The 18,787-nt window shown below is 42.6% G+C and overlaps 1 protein-coding gene across 40 annotated transcripts in view; it reads right to left on the bottom strand.

Moving 5' to 3' along the window:
* The window catches only part of LOC127379623 (receptor-type tyrosine-protein phosphatase delta), a 353,106-nt gene that overhangs the window by 81,591 nt on the left and 252,728 nt on the right, over positions 1 to 18,787 (bottom strand). For all 40 annotated transcript variants that reach the window (XM_051429470.1, XM_051429457.1, XM_051429468.1 and 37 more), the window contains one exon: positions 11,066 to 11,251. In XM_051429470.1, coding sequence (XP_051285430.1) covers positions 11,066 to 11,168 — 103 coding nt within the window. In that variant the 5' untranslated portion in view covers positions 11,169 to 11,251. The remainder of the gene's footprint in view (positions 1 to 11,065; positions 11,252 to 18,787) is intronic.

The following is an 18,787-nucleotide window of genomic DNA, read 5'->3' on the forward strand; positions in this document are numbered from 1 at the left end:
CTTGTACAGATGTAGAGCAATGACCGGGTGGATAGATCTGCCTTCCAAGAAGGGGGCAGCTGGGAACAGTGGCAGTGCTGCAGTAAACAGGAACTTGCTATTCTGCATGCATGACCAAGAGCACACTCCACAGCTTCTTCCAGTGATGGACACCAGCTCTACTGTACTTGAATTTATTAGGGAAAGAGTAAAAAGAACTACTACTTTCCTTCGCCATGCAGTTGTTGAAAGATTTTCTGGGGACACAGGGGGTGCTTTGGGCAGCGGTCTACACATTTTAGTGTCACTGTGTGGCCACTTTGAGTTTGATTTTTGCTTCTTAACTTTCTCAAAACGAAATGTTTTTTTTCCTGCTGTTCCTGTTACCACCAGCAACCTTGACCTTGAAGATGTGAAAGATATGAGTAGTGCCACTCAACTTTGTATTTGACTAGCAAAGCTCAAAAAGCCACTGCACTGCATGATGCAGGAGTGATTAAATGGGGGCTATGAATCATAGAAAGATGCAGTTGTTTGTGTAGCTTTTAACAATTTGCTGTAATATTTTATCATTGCCAATAATATTGCTTACTTTCTCTTGGTACTCTCTCTGTTCTCAATGCAGCCTGAATAATTACTCTCATTGTACCTGAAACAAACTATCTCAAATAATGTCAGTCAAGCCTTTGTGCGAGTGATGAAACAAAATGAATGCTGTGTAACAGGCCCTTGTGGATTTCAAAGACACCACACAATGAGGCATGGCAAAACAAAAGTGGCTGTCTTCCATGAGATAGCAGTCATCTTGAGATAAGAATACCCTCTCATGGTTCTGTTTTGCTTTTTTGTTTGCTATTATTGTGACTCCCGTCTGCATCCGTGAATCGCTTAGTCACTATGCAACCAATTGATTACTACTAAGTTGCCTAGACCTGGGTTATTTTCAATGCTTATTGCTCTACTGTCTGTTGCAATGGATTGTCACAAGATTGCATTTTCAGTTTTGTTTTTTTTTTTCTTTTTACCCTGCGCACATTATGAACCTTCATTATTCTTTCATTTTTCCCCAGTAATGCTTCCCTCCATTTGCTATAATAATAACAATAATACCCCCATCCAATTGTACCACAAGCCAAAGTGCTTCCCTTTGTGCACACACGATACCAACTCACTTAATTCAAAGCTTTGAAATATTGACTCCAGCTTTGATAGAAGTTGGTTTAAGTTAAATGTAATGACTGATACTTTGTCAGACACAAAAGTTGTGTCTGACAAGAGACTTGAAATAAGATCAAATTCACTCCAAACTACAATATCTTAAATCTATTTACCTTTGACTCTCATTACCAAATTCCAGATCCTTAAAAAAACGGTGGAGATAAATGCAAAGATGTCAGGAACCTAATCGTATATGTAGGATTAAAGTTGTAGGCTCCAGGATTACTTTTTGGAAATTATCTTTGAGCTTTGCAAAAGGAAGTTGTGACTAAGCACTAAAGAAACATAAAAAGGAATCCCTGTAATTTATTTTAGCTCCCCCTTACTTTTTTCCTATCACCTCATCTATCTATCCTCATCTATTTTTGTTCTGTTAATCTCTATCCAAGCTCTTTGTTTCCCTTGTTTTACTTTCTTTTCAATCTACCTACTCCTAATCTCTGTGTCCTAAGGTATTGTTGTCAATCCGACCCTTACTCTTACCTATATTTGATTTGTATTCCATTTTTTTAAGGTGTCTTAACAAACCCTGTCACTGTCTTTTCTCTGGAAACAAAGTTGTCATTTGTATACTCTAGCTATAGCACATTACTGAGGCAGACATCAGGGAATATGGTTATTTTTAGCATAGGTCAAAGTGGATTTCACAGACCATCTGATCAGTGGTGCTCTTTGGCAGTAATGGAGAATGAAAGCATATTATTACAGATATGCCATGTTGTCCATCTCTTGGTTCCATTAGGTGTCCAATATGTGTGTGGAGAGCACAATGCTATCTTTACACATGTATACTGCTCAGACTATGAATATGTGTACAACCGTGCGTAGCTGCTACAGCTAGCACCTATACTGTATGCCTGAGGAACATATCAGATACTGTATATGTAGGAGTGTAAAGAATAAAATTTATTTATTTGTATATACATGTATGATTGCACACTACCACATGTGAAAAATTAAATTACATTTTGATGTAAACATTTTTTTCAATCAAAATCATTTGTTTATTTTCATTAGGGCAAATAAGCTATAATGCTTAACATGCATCCTGTCTTGTCATGTTTAACCAGGCCTTTCAGTAGCACTTTGCTACCTGCTAACTGACTAATGTCTTCTGGGAGTTCCCATTCTACTCACACTGGAGTTGGCATAATTTGGCCAAATACACAAATAAGGCTGCCCCTGTGGGACTTAATGGCAAAACTACAGCTTATCCTTTCCGCGGACACCTCTCCTTGAATAATCACAACGGGGGAAAAGCACAGCCAATTAAATTGCGCAGTGTAATGAGAGGCAACAGATCATGCGGTGTGAAATTTCTGTCTTACCCAGGCAGTGGCAGGAGTGATATTGAGGAAGTAAAAGGGACTCAGTTTGAGGCTCTCTGATCATGTGTTATTTTCCCCTTTGCGCTCTCAGAGGAGCATGAGGAGGAGGGTGGGAAAATCTTATTTGGAAGGTTTACTTAAAGAATTCTGTGTAGGCATAAATCCTGACATCATCGAGTCTGCAGTCAGTCTTCTCCCTTCTTCCCCCACTTCCCTTTATATCTGCTCTCTTGTACTAACTATCAGACAGAGGGAGATATAAAAGTGGGGAGATGAGAGTGGATTAACAGATGACTGTGTAAGGACTGAATGAGATCGAACATATGTAAGGAAATGTGTTCTCATGTGACATGTGATCTCTAGGTGTTTGCCTTCGCAATAGCCTTAAAGATTCAGACAGAAGACGGTTTTCCAGGTCTCTGGACGCAAATGACCACTCTAGATTCAACTGTCACCTTACCGCTCGGTTGTACATTAATTATCTATACTTAACTTGAAATCTTTTTCATCATGACTCAAGTGATGGAGGGGATTGTGGTAATTAATTAGTTGATGAGAGAATGATGAATGACATGAAAGACAGCACCAAGGGAGTATAGTAAAAGGAGTTGTAAAAGCTAAGGGGAAACAGACTGTTCATGGATGTTATGATGGATGCTGTATAAAAAGCTCATAAATGTCCAGGGACCCTTCGGTAATTGTGTGTGTATGTGAGGATGCATATACCATGTTCCATGGTGTGATGGGAGGGGCACTTAGAGCACCGTGCCATTAGAAACAAGGGCTTGGCTCAGTTTCAACTGGAAAAGCCTATGGGTCTGGCTGTGGCGTGAGAGCATTTTCACCTCCCAATGGAGGCTTTCACTCTCATTTGCCATAACTAATAAACCACACTAAAGCTGTGTGTCACAATAAATCTCAGCTCCTCGAATGGCATGACTCACTTGGTGGCGCAGGGAGGCCAAAGAGAGCGAGCACAAGTTGGGGAGTGTGCGAACAAGTGCGCGAGAGAGTGAGTTAATGAGCGGGCAAGCAAACAAACAAGTGTGGGGGGTAGGGGAACGGGGCGGGGGGGGAGAAAATACTGACAGATGTAGAGTGTGCAAGAGTATTAGGTGAGAAAGACAGCTCTCCAAAGACAGACTTTGAGCACTCACTCCATCACTCCACTGAATGTAAATCAACTTTGACAAGAGCAGCTTAGGGCATAAAGATTCCCAATTGGCGTCAAAGCGTTGGAGAGTGCTGTAGGTAAGAAGGTGGGGATGTTAAGCTTTCTGGCAGGGACTGAGAAATTGCCCGGAGGCACTCCATGGAGATGAATGGTTTAGACCATTAACCCCACTGCAGAATCTCAACATACCCCACAGGCACACAAATGTGCTGCGCCGAGATCAGTGCAATGTGTCGCACTCTTAGGACCCCTGGAGTGAGACCAAAGCTCCAGCCTAGGGCCAGGTGTTACCCACGCAAGCTCACATGAACGACCACACACACACCACACACACACACACACACACACACACACACACACACACACACACACACAGACACACAGACACACAGACGCATGAATTCTGAGGCAGATAATTCGAAAATGCTTTTTTTCCCAAACTATTATGTGCTATAAAATGTGCACAAAAAACATTATCTTCCTCCAACCCCCCAACAAAGTGATGCACTCAGCAATAGTAAGGTGGCTCTTTTACAGTATTTTCAAGAGAATAATTAACAGAATGACAAGTAAATCCTGGTGCCGTGCAGGTGTTCGGGAAAAGTACAGTCTGGTTCTTGGGTTAAGATGTTAGTGAATGTCACATGCTTAAGATATATGTTTAAAACCACACAGTGTTAATAATGGCTGAAATTGTAATCATGGGTCTGCTTTACTTGTGCAAAATCGATTAATAAGCCGTGAAGGTATAGCAGCCAAAGGCATGCTTTTGCCAGTCCTGCATTAAACAACCATTTATTTTGAGATACCTGTATGCAGAAAGTGCTTAATGACTCAATACAGAGTCAGGAGATAATCAGCTACCACTGCAAGACTGCACTAATGCAAATAAGACCATCGGGCAATTTCCCCTACTTAACTTAATGGACATAATCCCAAAACATGGTGCCATTTTGAGTTTTGTATTTAAAAGAGTTGAATGTGAATTTTTTTCATTGGTACTATGAGCATAAAGACATCTTAAATTAGGCTGTCATCATCTTTGAGCCTCCAGTCTGTTTTAGTGTGACACCCCCTCTTAGATTACTGCATGTGTAGACGATGTACTCTAGCTCTTCATTGTTCTGACTGCACACTGCGGTAAAACATCATCTGTGCAGGCAACGCTGATGTATTTCAGAGTTGACTGGTCCAGTAATCCCATTACTGCTGCTACAGCATCAATCTATTAATTGCACTGTCACTGGGGCAATGTCATGAAACACCTGCATTGTTATACAGTTCACTGGCATAGCGTATGAAGGGTGATCAGATTTAGTACATATGCCAGCAAGGCCAGAATCATGCCAAGTGTAAGCCCAGCAGATGCAAAACAGCTGGCATTGTGCTCAGCTGCACCGGCTGATCCCAGCTTCAAAGGCATGCTACAAGGTACCCTTTGTGTGAGAGAAAGAGACTGTAAGTGTAGAGACCTAGTCTGGTGCACTGCGTTAACATGGTCCTTCATTGTTTTTCCGGCACCTTAAACACTTGAAGGACAGATAAAGAGGTGCCAGGTTGACAGAAATCCATACAGTTTCACAGTATGATAGACCCAGTCATTTCATGTAGAGGTATTCAAATATATGGATATCGAGAAAGGGTTTCTGGGTGTTTGTTGATTGCCACACCAATGGATTTACAATTGGCATTACGGTGCTTTTCTTCTGTCAATATTCCCACTCTGAGATATGAATGGTACAGCATGGTTAAATTGCCCCACCATTTTCAAGTCAATGTTTCTTGGAGACATAAGTGCACTTAGATATAGCATTAATGGCAGAGAGCTAGCCTTTAATTACCTGCATCTTGGCCTGTACAACATCTCCATATTGTGTGTGATTATCTTCTTTTCTTGGGAGTGGGAGGGTCAGGAGTGTGGTGAAAATTGCTTGGCTTTTGTGTGTTTCTGTGGTCTAAGTGCAAGGCAAAATGACTGCAATCTATAGATGAGGCTAATGGCCTTAAATAATACACTTGGGCATAGTTGCCAAAGAAATCGGCATTCATGGAGTTAATAATGGGCCTGATACAACCTTTGAACATAATTGCACCACACATTGTTGACAAGGAATTGGTACAAGCATTTTCAGCCAAAGAAAGTGATAATGACTTCTTACTCATTTAGTTCAACCTGCGAGCAAAAAGCATCTTGCAAGGCACTGATAACATTGTTTTATCTCAGATTCCCAGTCTTGTCACAAGGTCTTCATCCAAACAACTAGATGGTAATTAAGTGCTGGCACTCTCGGCGAAGGTGTTTTCACCACATTTATTTGAAGTGTGAACATGATGCTTTCTCTCTCCTCTCGTAGATGTTGATGCCGTTTTTAAAGATGTACTGTAGCCTACTAAGACATGTTTTGAAATGAACGAGTGGAGCCAACAATGAGATTTCCACTTGAGCAGTGTCCGGCAGGATGATGAACGAGGCGGTAGACTGGGGGAATTACAGTGATTTAAAGTTGGATCAAAACCGGCTACAAGGTTCTGTTTTCTCCTGGATTTAATGTCATTTTATGTGGATACATAAACATGTAAGCTCTGTGTGTGTGTGTGTGTGTGTGTGTGTGTGTGTGTGTGTGTTTATTTGCGTGTCTAATTCAATGTGTACCAGGCTGTGTGTGTGTGTGTAGGGGGGGTAGTGAATGTGGGCTGCAGCTCTTAAGAGTACATACTGTGCGTTCATACGTGTGTGTGCTTGAATTAGTGTGCGTGCGTGGTTTGTATGTTAGCGCTGTGTGGCTATGAGTGTAAAAGGGAATGGAATAGACTCAATTTAAATCAAATTAGCATGCAGGCAAATTAAGCAGAGGGATTTAATTTGAGCTGTTGTAAAAATGCTAATTTCAGTACAGCCCGGAAGCTCATATGCAAATACAACACTATTTTACAATAATTCATATTAGGCCAGGCATGCATAAAACACACATATTACAGCCTGATGTCATTTGGGGAATAGAGTATCATTAGCTTTCGGACTTGCTACAAGGTGATCCTGTTTAGGAGGTATGTGTGCATGTATCTGAGACTCCTCCACGGTATGTATCAATAATTTAGCTTGTATTACACTATAAGACCACGTTCTCTTTTTCATAGGAATGATATTGTGTCTCTTTGTGTGTGTGAATGCTTAGGTATACTTGTCCATCCCAACATGAATCTCCCTGGCTTTTTTGTATGTTCCAACAGATATACAAACACCACTACAAATCATAGTTATGATCATCTGCATTCCGCCCACAAATCACTAGAAATGACACTGGCAGATGCTGTTTGGATGGTTACTGCAGTATAGCTAAACAAATTACTCCTCATAGAGCAGTAGATGCTCTTGGACCATAAATGTGTAACTTATAGTGAACATATGGGAAACTGGTTCTTTGCACAAAAACAGCGCATGAGTCCAATTTTAACTCGGTCCCTCTCCTCTGATTATTTAACAGACATTAAAACGTGACCGTGTTTCGGTAAAGTGTGAGTAATTTTGCCCCATCTTGCTTCTTTGACACTGCAATGGCTTTAAAGAAGTGTCGCATCGATAGACAATTTGCTGTTTTTCGTCCCATGTGGTTCACCTTTGATTGCTGGCTCAAAAGGATTTCACATGCATCTGATGCCTGTGGATGTTGTGCGCGAGTGCATGTGTGCGCGAGTGCATGTGTGCACATGCTTCTGTGTATGTGGTTGGCTGTAAAATAAGCCTAAGTGAGAGAGATGAGGTTTGGCTGTTAACATCTTAATGTTTAGAGAGGCTAGGGGAGATCTGTCAATACTCATTTGACGTGTTAAAGAGAAGCGTGCTGGCTCGCTGGGACTCACCATGCCATTAACCAGCAATGGGAGGAATCAATTAAAACACTATTAGGCTCAGGGTTTGACATGGTCCAACACAGCATGGGGTAGTGCTGGGTAGAAAATGCGTGGGTGTTTTGTAAGCAGGTTTTCCATACAGATGTTGCTCAGCATATTTTCAATCATTGAGGAAAATAATCCTAAAACAGTCAGCAATTTTTAGTTCAGGTCGCTGTGTGTATACTGTAACTCAATCATAATGTGAATCCATGGGGAAACATTGAGATGCATTCTGACTTCTAACACCAGGTTTCTTTCTGCTCCCGCCTCATGATACAGTCCGTCAATTAATGAACAGCCAGGTTATTTAGCGCTGATGCCCACACCAATGTTTTCATCCCTGCCCAGGTAGAGATGTTAAATGCATCCAACTTTCCTCTCATCCTCTTTGATGCTTCCTTTTTTGCATTACCGCTAGGAACTGTTTGTTGCCTCCCTGCTCTTCCTCTCTCCTGTGCTCTGTCCCTTTGGCTCACCGGGGACAATTATGCCCTTCTTTCAAGCTATTGCCAAGCCCAATTTGCCACACAAATTAATTGGGCTGCATTTTGAAGAGCGAGGAGGACTGGGGGTGAAGGAGAAAACGGGAGAGAGCAACAGAGAGGGAGAAGGCCAAAGACAAAACAATAACAAACCAACAGACCAAACAAAGAAACACAGCTACACAAGAGATCATTTTGAATCCATCATGTTCTTCCCAGCTACACACATTTCTCATTGGAAACATTTGCAGGAAGAACACATTTTGTTGGACTCCCATTAACACATTAACTGTAATGTGTGTTTATCAGGGGGCCTGATTGCCATTTTTCTTGAGAGGGGGCTGCGGTGTCCACTGTGTTGGGTGGCGAGCAGGACTGGCTCAGAGGATCATGCCATCTGTTGAGCAGGCCGACTCAGCCATTTTCTGCTCTCGCATGTCTCATATCCTCTACCGTGTCCACAGCCGGAGGCTAGCTCACACCCAAACGGATGCAAAGCACCAACAGAGGGCAGCTTTCCCTTCGGAAATGCACTCGAATTTATGGTGCTGAGGGTTAGTCTGGAGCAGACTAAATTGAATGGAGGTCTTTTCTGGTCCTCAGTGCACACCGCAGATGGGGAGAGAGCCCCAGAGTGTCTGGGCTGGTTTATGCATGTGCAGAAATTAAGGAGCTTCTCAGTCGCTGGAAGGGGCTATTGCACTGCCTCTAAACAGCAAGGGGAAAAAGTGGAGAGAAAACAAAGATGCAGACAAAAAAAAAAAGAAAACTGTAGAAAGAACAAGCCCAAATAAGAAATGAGGATAAAATTGGCAAGAGAGCGATTAGGAAGAAAAACAATAGAGGGGAGTTGAGGAAAGGGAGGAACAAACACGTGCATGTGGGAGATCAGGCAGTGCAGGAACAGAATAGAGCAAACATAAATCCCAGGGCTAATATGTGCTGCCTGAAGTGGTTCTGCCTATGAACAGACACTTGCTCTCTTAGCTCGGTTGCAGACAGGACACGCACCTCATCCCTGTGACCTCAATGACTCCCACACACCACGTCAGTCATTAACAGCCAGCCACTGTGGCTACCTCACGATAAGTTTGTTTTGGCTTTGAAATGATGACCCAGCACAGCTGTCTAAGTAGGGTATGGGGTAGCAGCAGCTGCTCACAGCCAGACAGCTAAAGGAAGGAAATAAATGGGGAGGATTTTGGGGGGGATGGTGAGCACAGAGGCGTCAAGATTTGGGGGTTGCTGGCTGCACTTGTGCAGGTCTCTGTTACATTCGTGCTCAATTGTGACTGTGGAATGTCTGGACACGAGAGAGTGGAAGTTTGTTGTCTGAGGGAAGGTTTTGGCAATAGTGTTTTTTTTCCATCAAATGCTGTTATGTTAATTCACTCTAGACTGTGGACGATGGGAGTTTCTGAAAAGATAGCTACTAAAGAGCCCCCTCGATGGTAACGTTTATCGACTGTTAATACCGTTTTGGGAAGGTCCCGTAATTAAATTGTGTCAATAAATCCTGGAACTGCACATAAAACGGGAGGATAAACGGAGAAAACATTTCTCCATTTGCCTCTTCCCCGCTGTGAGACATATGTGGCAAGAGGCAGTGAAGAAAAATAAAACACATTTTAGCGGATTGCAGGGAACATTTCTCAAGCACAAAGTTGAAAATCTCACCCATCAATTTCACTTTGCGTGGCTCTGTTGTATATGACCTTGGGTGAATGATCCCTTCATTCAGAGATATTCAGCTGAACTGAGGGGATTTCAGTCGGTGCAAAGGGAGCCATAAAACTTTTATTCATCCCTCTGTGACTCCAGAAGCTAATGATTCATGGATCTTAGTGTAAAAAAAAAAAAAAATAAAGGGTGGGATGCTGTGGTGCAGGACCAGAACTCAATGAGGTTTGAAAACTGTTGTCACACATCAATGGGCAGGTGTCTGATGTCAAGTAACTCAATTCCAATGACTTCTCATCATGAGATTCTTGGCTGAGGGCTGAGCATTTCTGGTTCACATGATAGTTGTTTTTTTTTTGCAGCAGCAGAAAGAAAAGTAGTTGGAAAATAGGGACTTGAACACATTTTGATAGTCTGGTGAGATATGAAATATTGGTGTGTTTGTGTGTGTGAGGGAGGGATCAATATCAAGAGTACGTGATACTGGATTTTGAAGGGTTTGAATATTATTTGCAGACTTTTTTTGTTTTATTTTGTACATTTAAGATTCAGATATTTTAAAAAAATCAGCTTAAAATAATATGTTTATCATTTAGGTTTTACCTCTAAAAAAGTTAAATTACGTACAATGTATGAAATAGTTTTACATTTTTACCGTGTGTGCACTGGAGACTTAAAGTTTTCACATCAAACCCTGTGTAAATTGGACCACATTGGATCAAAAATTAGCTTCCAAACTAGTCACAAAATCATCTCGTATGTACACGTCTTAAACTTGAGCTGGTGAGCTGTGAGAAACCCTCCCCCCTCAGCAGGTGAATGTTAAAACAGCCTTCTAGCATCAAACTGTGCACATACATTATTCTACACAGTGAAGGTCAAACATCCAAGTGAAGTAACAATGAGCAATACACTTTTAAGTAGAGGGCGACTTTATATTTAATATCATACCATAACTGATAGATACTGTAGTTCCCCCCAATAAATTAATTATTCACACAGTGGCCTTAATTTTCTAAAACCTTACTGAATTTAAATTTGTGTGTGTGTGAGTGTGTGTGTGTGTGTGTGTGTGTGTGTGTGTGTGTGTAAATCATCATAGGACATATAGCACGTGTGTTTCATGAAAAAGTTTCATGAATTATTAATTATTTATTTATTTGCACATGTGTCACATGGAGTATTTAGGTGTCTGATGATGTTCAGTGTAAAAAAAAACAAAACAAAACCAATTCCACCCTTGCCACCCCGCCCCCAACCCAGCAGGACACAACACTTGAGGCCCACGTGAAAGCCAACGGTCCACTTACTTTGAGCGTCGGCGAGGTGGAGGAACAGACCCAGGACAAGCAGCAGCGGCAGCAGCAGCGTGGGTCTGGCTCTGTGCATGGTGGGACAGCTTGGCACCAGCATGCTTTGGCAGCCTCGGTGGCGCTGGCTCACAGAGCCCTGTGAGTCAGTCTGGTCTGATTTCTCAGATGCAGGGTATTCACAGCCTATGCAAGGCAAGGAGGGATAGGGAGAGGGAGAGAGGGAATAAGGAGGGAGGAAAAAGAGAGAGAAAGAGAGAGAGGAACTGAATGAAACAAAGCTGTTTGGCTCCACGGGTTTTATCTATCCCTGCACATTTCTGACATACCCCCACACAGCCTCGGCTGGAGCTGACAGAGGATAGGAAGAGGCTGATGTGCTCACAGGGTATGTTCTGACAGTTCTCTAAATGGAATAGTCACTTCACACAATGCGTGTGCACGTGTGCATGAGAGGAAGAGCGATAGAGAGTGCAAGAGAAAAAGGAGAAACCACACAGATGAAAGGGTGGACTAATAAGATTTTGTCTTCACAGCTTTGGTGGCGAGCACCAATTAAATACGCTGCATAATAAGAGTACATTTTAAGTCCTCCTAAGATCGGTGTTGATATCTGTTTCACATAAAGAGCGCCTCTGTTGCATGTAAGAATAGTGAGGAAATGCAGAAAATATTCATAAATGCTGAATGCTATTTCATAGCACTTCAATTAGGAGTTTAAGCAAATTTGACCCTTAAGAGACTGCTGACTTTCTTTAAAGTACAATACAAGATATAAACGCTGTCTTTTAGTTGCATTACGATATACACATCCAGTAAACCCATTCATCTGAAAAACATTTTTATACTTCTTACACCACATTTAATCCATTGTTGATGCTTTAATAGCTCTAAGTGCCTATACAAAGTGATGGAGTAGCTTAGCTTTAGCACACACACACACACACACACACAAACGTTTTCTTTTTTATCCAGCGCTGCTCAAACAACAAATAAAATCCATAAGACACAGTGGCCGAGTGTTGCCATTCATGTTTCAACCTTTTATTGAGGGCCACTACATGGCTGTGAAAATCAATGTGATACAGTGAGCTAGTATTAGCTGCAGAACGGCTCTATCCCTTGTCATCCATTTGCTTAAGCCAGAGCTTGATCCTCAGTGATGGATGCTCTGCGGTAGTCTTCGGCTCGTAACACGGCTCCCGGCTAATCCAAGTGTGTGTGAGCTTTGATGACACACTGTACTGCCTGGTTAGCATGCTAGCTCGTCTGCCTGCATTGTTCTGCAGGATGCTGTTGTGTCAGCTGCGGTGACCGGTGGAGGCGGACCTGTATATGGTCTGTGTACCATGACATGTCAGACTCTTTATGTAGTGTGAGATCAAACATGTCAAACATGTTGGATCTCTTGAAGTTTTAGGATTCTGCATTTTTAGTAATGGTCTGTGCAGGAGGCAGCAACTCTGCACATAAATGCTTTTGGTAGAAATAATATTGTATTTGAATGTTTATCTCCAGATTTGACCGCCACTCACAAAATGGAAAAAAAAAGAAAAACAAGCCCCCCTAAGCCCAATCAGTAGGCCCGATGATGACAAAGTACCTCATTTCCCTGTTACCAATCATCCTCTTTCTCGCTCCTAGCTCTCCCTCTTTCATTTCTGTGGGCTGTAAATGGCAGAAAAGACGGGAAGATAGCGCACCTGTCACACTCGATTTGTGTTGGGGGGGAGATAGACACGACTACCTGTCTCCAAGCGCCGCGGGGCTAGCAGCAAGCGCAAGAGCGGGGGACGTGTGGCGAAGGGAATCAATTTGAGGCAATCTCATCCCCCGCTCACACCGCCACCGACACACACACACACACACACACACACACACACACACACACACACACTTGCAAACACAAATGCATATACATATACATACATTTGAGCACACTAGACAGAATTTTCACATGAGCAGTGTTTGTAGCGACTTTGAATTTGATTAGAATCAACTGGACTGAAAAACCTGAGCTGTGTGAGCTGCAGTGTGATCCATACGTAGTGCAGGTACAGCTGTCTGTCTCCTTCGGTTATTGTTTTTACGCATCCGCCCCCCCACCCCCCAAATCTAAGTGATAGCCTTTGAGTTAATTAATGTGTGAATTTCCATAATGACATGACATTAGGAAGCACACAAGAAACAGTACTCAGCAGCCCTCCCCTTCTGTATTCACGCCCGGCATGTACACACACACAAACACGCTGATAGAGGCAAACAAAACCATCTGTATGTTGTGTAACCGCCAATGAAACAACCAAGAGGCTGTGCTATGTGAGTAAATACAAGGAGAAGCTAATGTAAGCAGAGCTAAAAGACATCCCCCGAAACCTTCATTTTATACCAAAAATTATATTTGGTGTTGATTTATGTTGTTAATCTTTTACAAGTAAATTGCACTGCAGATTCGTTCCTAATGTGCTAACAATGGACACACCACCTGGCAGACCTGGCAGAAAGGTAGCAGTTTGCCTACTGCATTATCATCTGACAATGGATTTAGCCTAAATACTGCAGCTTCTTTTTTGCACGAAAGCTTTCACTCATGGATTTGTAATTACATGTATGAGCATGTACACGAGTTCAAATGATTTCCATTAGTTTATATAAAAAGACTTTTTCAAAGGCGGCACCACCTCTGCCCATTTTATCCTCAACATGGCCATTTTGCGGTGCACTCTGCACCTTCACTTTCATACATTTGGTGGCACTGATGCTTTCCTTTTAACATTTATTACAATAGAAAGAAAGAAAAAAACAATCTTGTCTGTCTTCCTGAGCCCCTGGTGGTATTATTGTGTTCCCATTCACTGGTGCTTCATTCAAAGGATTTTGCTTCTGATAGCAATCATGCATTATTAAACAAAGCCTGACAACATGCACAATGTTAATTAGAAAAGGGGGGAGTGTGTGGCAAGAAAAAGAAAGGGGCTGTTGAGCTGTCTACTCTCTCTCCTTCCCATGATCCTTATCAGAAATGTGAAAGAGAAGGAGGGTGGGATGTTTATATTCTCCATAATGGCTGGTCTCTATTCTCATTTGAGTCCTGTGTGTTTGGCACTCTGGTCTATTTAGAGGAGCAATATTATTAAGGGGAAAATACAAAAGAATGAGTCATATTTATCTTACACTCCAGCCATACTGCAATAAACTTGTTATGGGAAAAGAATGCAGGCAGAAAAGTTATGAGCTCCCCAAAGCAGCAGGTTCACAACATCAGCTCTGTCTTTCCATGTTCTCGCAGATGCCGTAACATTCTGGCAAATTGTGTACAAACCAGTGGGAAACAAATGCTGACATGAGAATGCTACCGACGGTGCCGTTTTTAACAAATTCAACATGGGTTTTAGCAAAGCAGTTGCACCGCATTATGCCCATCCTTCGTGCAAGTTGACTAATTTCACTTTGGCCGGCTCCAGGGAATTTTCTAAACAGGGTGTTTTTAATTTTAGGCTCATGCACAAACTGAATTGAACTTCAAGGAAATAGTTGATTCATGGTATGTTATCCTAACAGACCAAAGCAGCCGCAAAAATGCCACCAAATCTATTAAGGCCAATCCCTCTGTAATTAGCCCAACACATGCAAGGACAAAGCACCACAAAACTACGGAGGATGTGATCCATACTGCATTGTGTTATAAAAAGTTGCTTAGTATCATGCCCAGCCAGGCACAGCAAATAAGAATTTGTTTCGTTTTATGAGGCAGGACTTTCTATGGTCCCTCCAGACATAGCCGAGTTAAAGAATGCAGTAATTACCCCCCCACACGCACACTTTCAAACTACAATGATATGCAGGGCTACAGTAGTGAGCACACAGCAGTAGTGCTGCAATAATCTTTCTGACCTCTCTTTTTGACCTGATGCAGAGACAGGCAAACACAGATTCCACCACCTTCCTTTTGCTGTTGACATAATATGTAATTAAACTATTCTCACCCTGATGAAAGAACAATGGTCGGTGATTGGGGATTAAAGCGTGGTATGTTGGAGAAGAGTCGTGCGACATAGTTCATTTGTCTGCACCTCGCTGTGTGTGTGTTTTCAAACAAAAGCCATAGTTAATCATTGCCAATATGCTGTTGCACTATTGCATAAGCGCTATGTAACAAGTCCTCACTGTAAGCCTTTTTGCCTAAATTATGATTGAAACATCAGTTTAGTATTTTATTGTGTTGTTTTAATGTATCTTTGCTACTTTAATGTATTTTATTTGATATATGAAAACTAGTATTTCATACAATATCAAATACACAAAAGACAAGATAGCATTACATAATAGTATTTTTAATATGTCAAATAAATAAAATATAGTGAATTTACCACCATTATAGACGTCTGATAGCTACCAGTAGGATAAATAAATACAAACCAGCCATTAATATGTCATTACACACGCTATCAACAGAATACCACCCACAGGGATACATTGTGTACACTGTATATGTTGTTGTATTATTAATCATATTTGTTTAGCAGATGTAGCACATAATGGGCCATCTAAAGAGGCTGTTTGATGTTCATAAATGCTATACTTTGGGGATAAGATTAGACTTTACTTAAGGACTGAATGTTGCCTAAATTAAAGCCCCAAGGTCAAAGGGCATGTAAAACGGCACAGGCTGCTGTGAACAAGCACAGATTTAGTGTCAGTAGACGGTGCTCACGGTGCTCGCGGTGCCCCTAGGATTTTTTTTTCATCATCATATGACCAGATTTATAAAATAAGCTCATCAAAGGCACAGCTACCCACACATTTCCTTCTGCAGTCCCAACTTCCTCATCAAAAGGGGTTAAGTTTGGGTTAAGTCACAGTGTGTTTTACATGCTCGCTGCAACCATCATTTGTCTTTTTCTCTGGTCTTTCCTCCCTGCACAAAGTTCCTTTCTCATGTGTAGTTCTCTCTTTTCTTAAGCCACTGTTCCCCTTTTGTTTTTCCTCCTCAGTCTGTTTTTCCTCTCATTTTTTCCCATCTACCACTACTACTTTCTTCTGCCCGCGATGGTGTGATTTAAGACCGAGTGACAAGGCCGTTTCTCACACATCGCTCCCGATCAGCCGGCATGTGTAATAACATCCCTCAAGCTAAGCTAAGCTATGCCCTCAAGTGCAGCCTCCACATGAAAGACCCTGACAACCACACATCAGAGGAGTTTATTTGCTTTACTTATTTATTTACTTCCCCCCCTCCCTCCTTGCCTCCTCTGACCTCCCTCAAACAAGCCTCCCACGGTCATAAACTATCCTTTGGGTGGTACCGCCTGACTCTCTGTTATAGAAAGTCAGGGTTTACAGTTCCGCCCTCCAGCTTGACTAATTTTTGACATGCAAACGCTGCCAATGCTGCAACTGATGTCTATGGTTATATCTTGTTTTCTTATGAATGAATTGCCCAACATGAAATGCACAGCAGGAAGTTAATTGGGTCTGATGACATTTGTCTGTCTAATAATTGGTTTAAAAGCACCTGCTGCGGCTGTAGGACAAGGAAGCTATCGCAATCTCATCTCAGTTGTGTGTCCGTTGCAAATTAGTACCACAAGATTTCAAAGCCATGTCCCCTTTTTTGTTGGGAAACTGATTTGGACTTTGAAATGTCACACCACAAATAATGCAAAATCACATTTATTCACATTCATCTCGGGAACACTGTTATGAATGATACCGTTGGGCCTTCTCTGTGATGGTTTCCCCCCTTTTTTTACGCAAATAGTAGTAGTAGTTACACATCTTCACAGAGCACACACGTCCGTTAAAAACAACATTGTATTGGAAAGCGCAGGTCAAGGAGAGGATGTTTCAATTTGAAACCGTTACCTTGTTTGGGTGCAAAGAGCAAGGTTGCGTCCTCATGAGAATTCAGCCCACCCAAACTGACCTTGAGCATACACTTCAGTAACTCAAATGACCACGTAGCATCAGCTCACAAATACTCTTCCTCCTCCCACTCGTCCTGTGTGTGCTCTTTTTGTTTTCAACAGCCTCTCCTTGACTTTTCTCTCTACCTGGTCTACCTCAGCACCCCCCTTTCTTTCTTTCTTTCTTTCTCTCTCTCACACACTCTCTCTCTCTCTGTTTCTCTCACTTCACCTATCCTTTTCTCTCGTCTCATTCCTCCCGCCACGTTTCCCAGCAGCTGCTGGGTTCAGATGGATGGTCCCCACAGTGCAAGACCCTGACCTGCAGTCTAGTGACTGATTATCTCAGTGCCCTGTTGTGCTGCTCCCTGAAAGCATACCGACACACAGTGCACACATAGGCAGCCACAAACAAACATACACGCACAAGGTTACGGAGCTATTTGGTGAGCTTTGGGGACACTGAGGAGTTTAGAGTTGGGGGGGAGCAAAAAAACAAAGCAACATATTTTGTCTTTGTCTGCAGGTTTGGACCACCTCCTTTGACCTTCATGACACTGGTAAACACACTTCCTATTGAGCTCTAATGGACGCCACAAATGCCTATTCAATGGGCAGCAGATAAAACCACAGCAGAGTACAATCAGCCTTTGGGTGAGCGTGTAAGCTGGGTAAACTATTCAAATGATTGCCTGCTTGTTGGGAGACCTTCTCTTGTGTTGTGTTTGCTTGTCACAGTGTGGGCGGCTTCTATAGTACAAGCATGTGCCACTCGGGTCGTGCTTGACCTTGCGCATCAGCATTTACTAAAGGGAAAGAACTTGTTATCATGCAAACAGGCTGAATCTTGAGGAGTCTATTGTTTCGGGAGCAGAGAGTGTGGCAGGATTGGGGGTGGGGGTGTTGGGGGGAGAGAAAAATGGTAGACGCAGCAGCAGCCAACCTGGAATGGCTGGGATTAAATTTATGCTGCATGAACAGGGGAGGGCAAAATCATGTTACATATTATGAACCAGAAAAAAAGAAGGGGGAGTGAGAGGAGGGCGGAGCAGAGGGGTGGAAATATAATGGATAAGGGGAGCAACGAGGCAGAGAGGGAGAGGTGGCGAGAGAAAAGGAGAGGAGGACAGGGCAAAGTAATGTGGAGGGGGAAGGAAGGAGGTGAGGAAGAATGGAGGGAGAGGAGAGCGCGCTGTAGGGTAGAGAGGTGGAGGCAGAGGGAGGGAAGCAAGGGAATGTGCCTCACTGCCAGCTTTTCTCACGCTCCGTCTGTGCTTGTATGCCTAACAGAGGCAGAGCAACAGAGATGGAAGAGAGGAATGAGGTATAGAGAGAGAAAAAGCAGGCACCGATGAAGAGGAGATGATGGTTGCGAGGCCAGTCTGACAGTCTAAAGGTATTGTTTTCCGAAGTGAGGGAACTGGAAAGATGACAGCAGGTGGAAAAAAAACGAGAGAATAAGAAACATGGCACACATAAAATCGTCAAAAGCCGCATACTAAGGCTCATGTCCACATCCAATCGGATAGATGCAGCGTAAAAACAAACAACTCCTACACATACATGCTCGCTAATGTAAACTCAGGCATTCATGTGCACAAACAGACACATACGAGCAAAACGCGGGCACGCATACCCTTTGCACCACACGCTCCTGGCACTTTGACATCTACCCCCAACACAGCAACGGTCTGTGGGAGGATGAATAATCTCACTTCCGTGAGGCAGAGAAAATGAGAGAGAGGAAGGAGGGTTAGAGGGAGGTTGTTCCCAGCCTGAGCTCATGTCGTTTTATGGAAAGTGCAGAGCCTTCGAA

This window comes from Dicentrarchus labrax, unplaced genomic scaffold, assembly GCF_905237075.1.
Source record: "Dicentrarchus labrax unplaced genomic scaffold, dlabrax2021, whole genome shotgun sequence".
In the NCBI taxonomy this organism is placed as follows: domain Eukaryota; kingdom Metazoa; phylum Chordata; class Actinopteri; family Moronidae; genus Dicentrarchus; species Dicentrarchus labrax.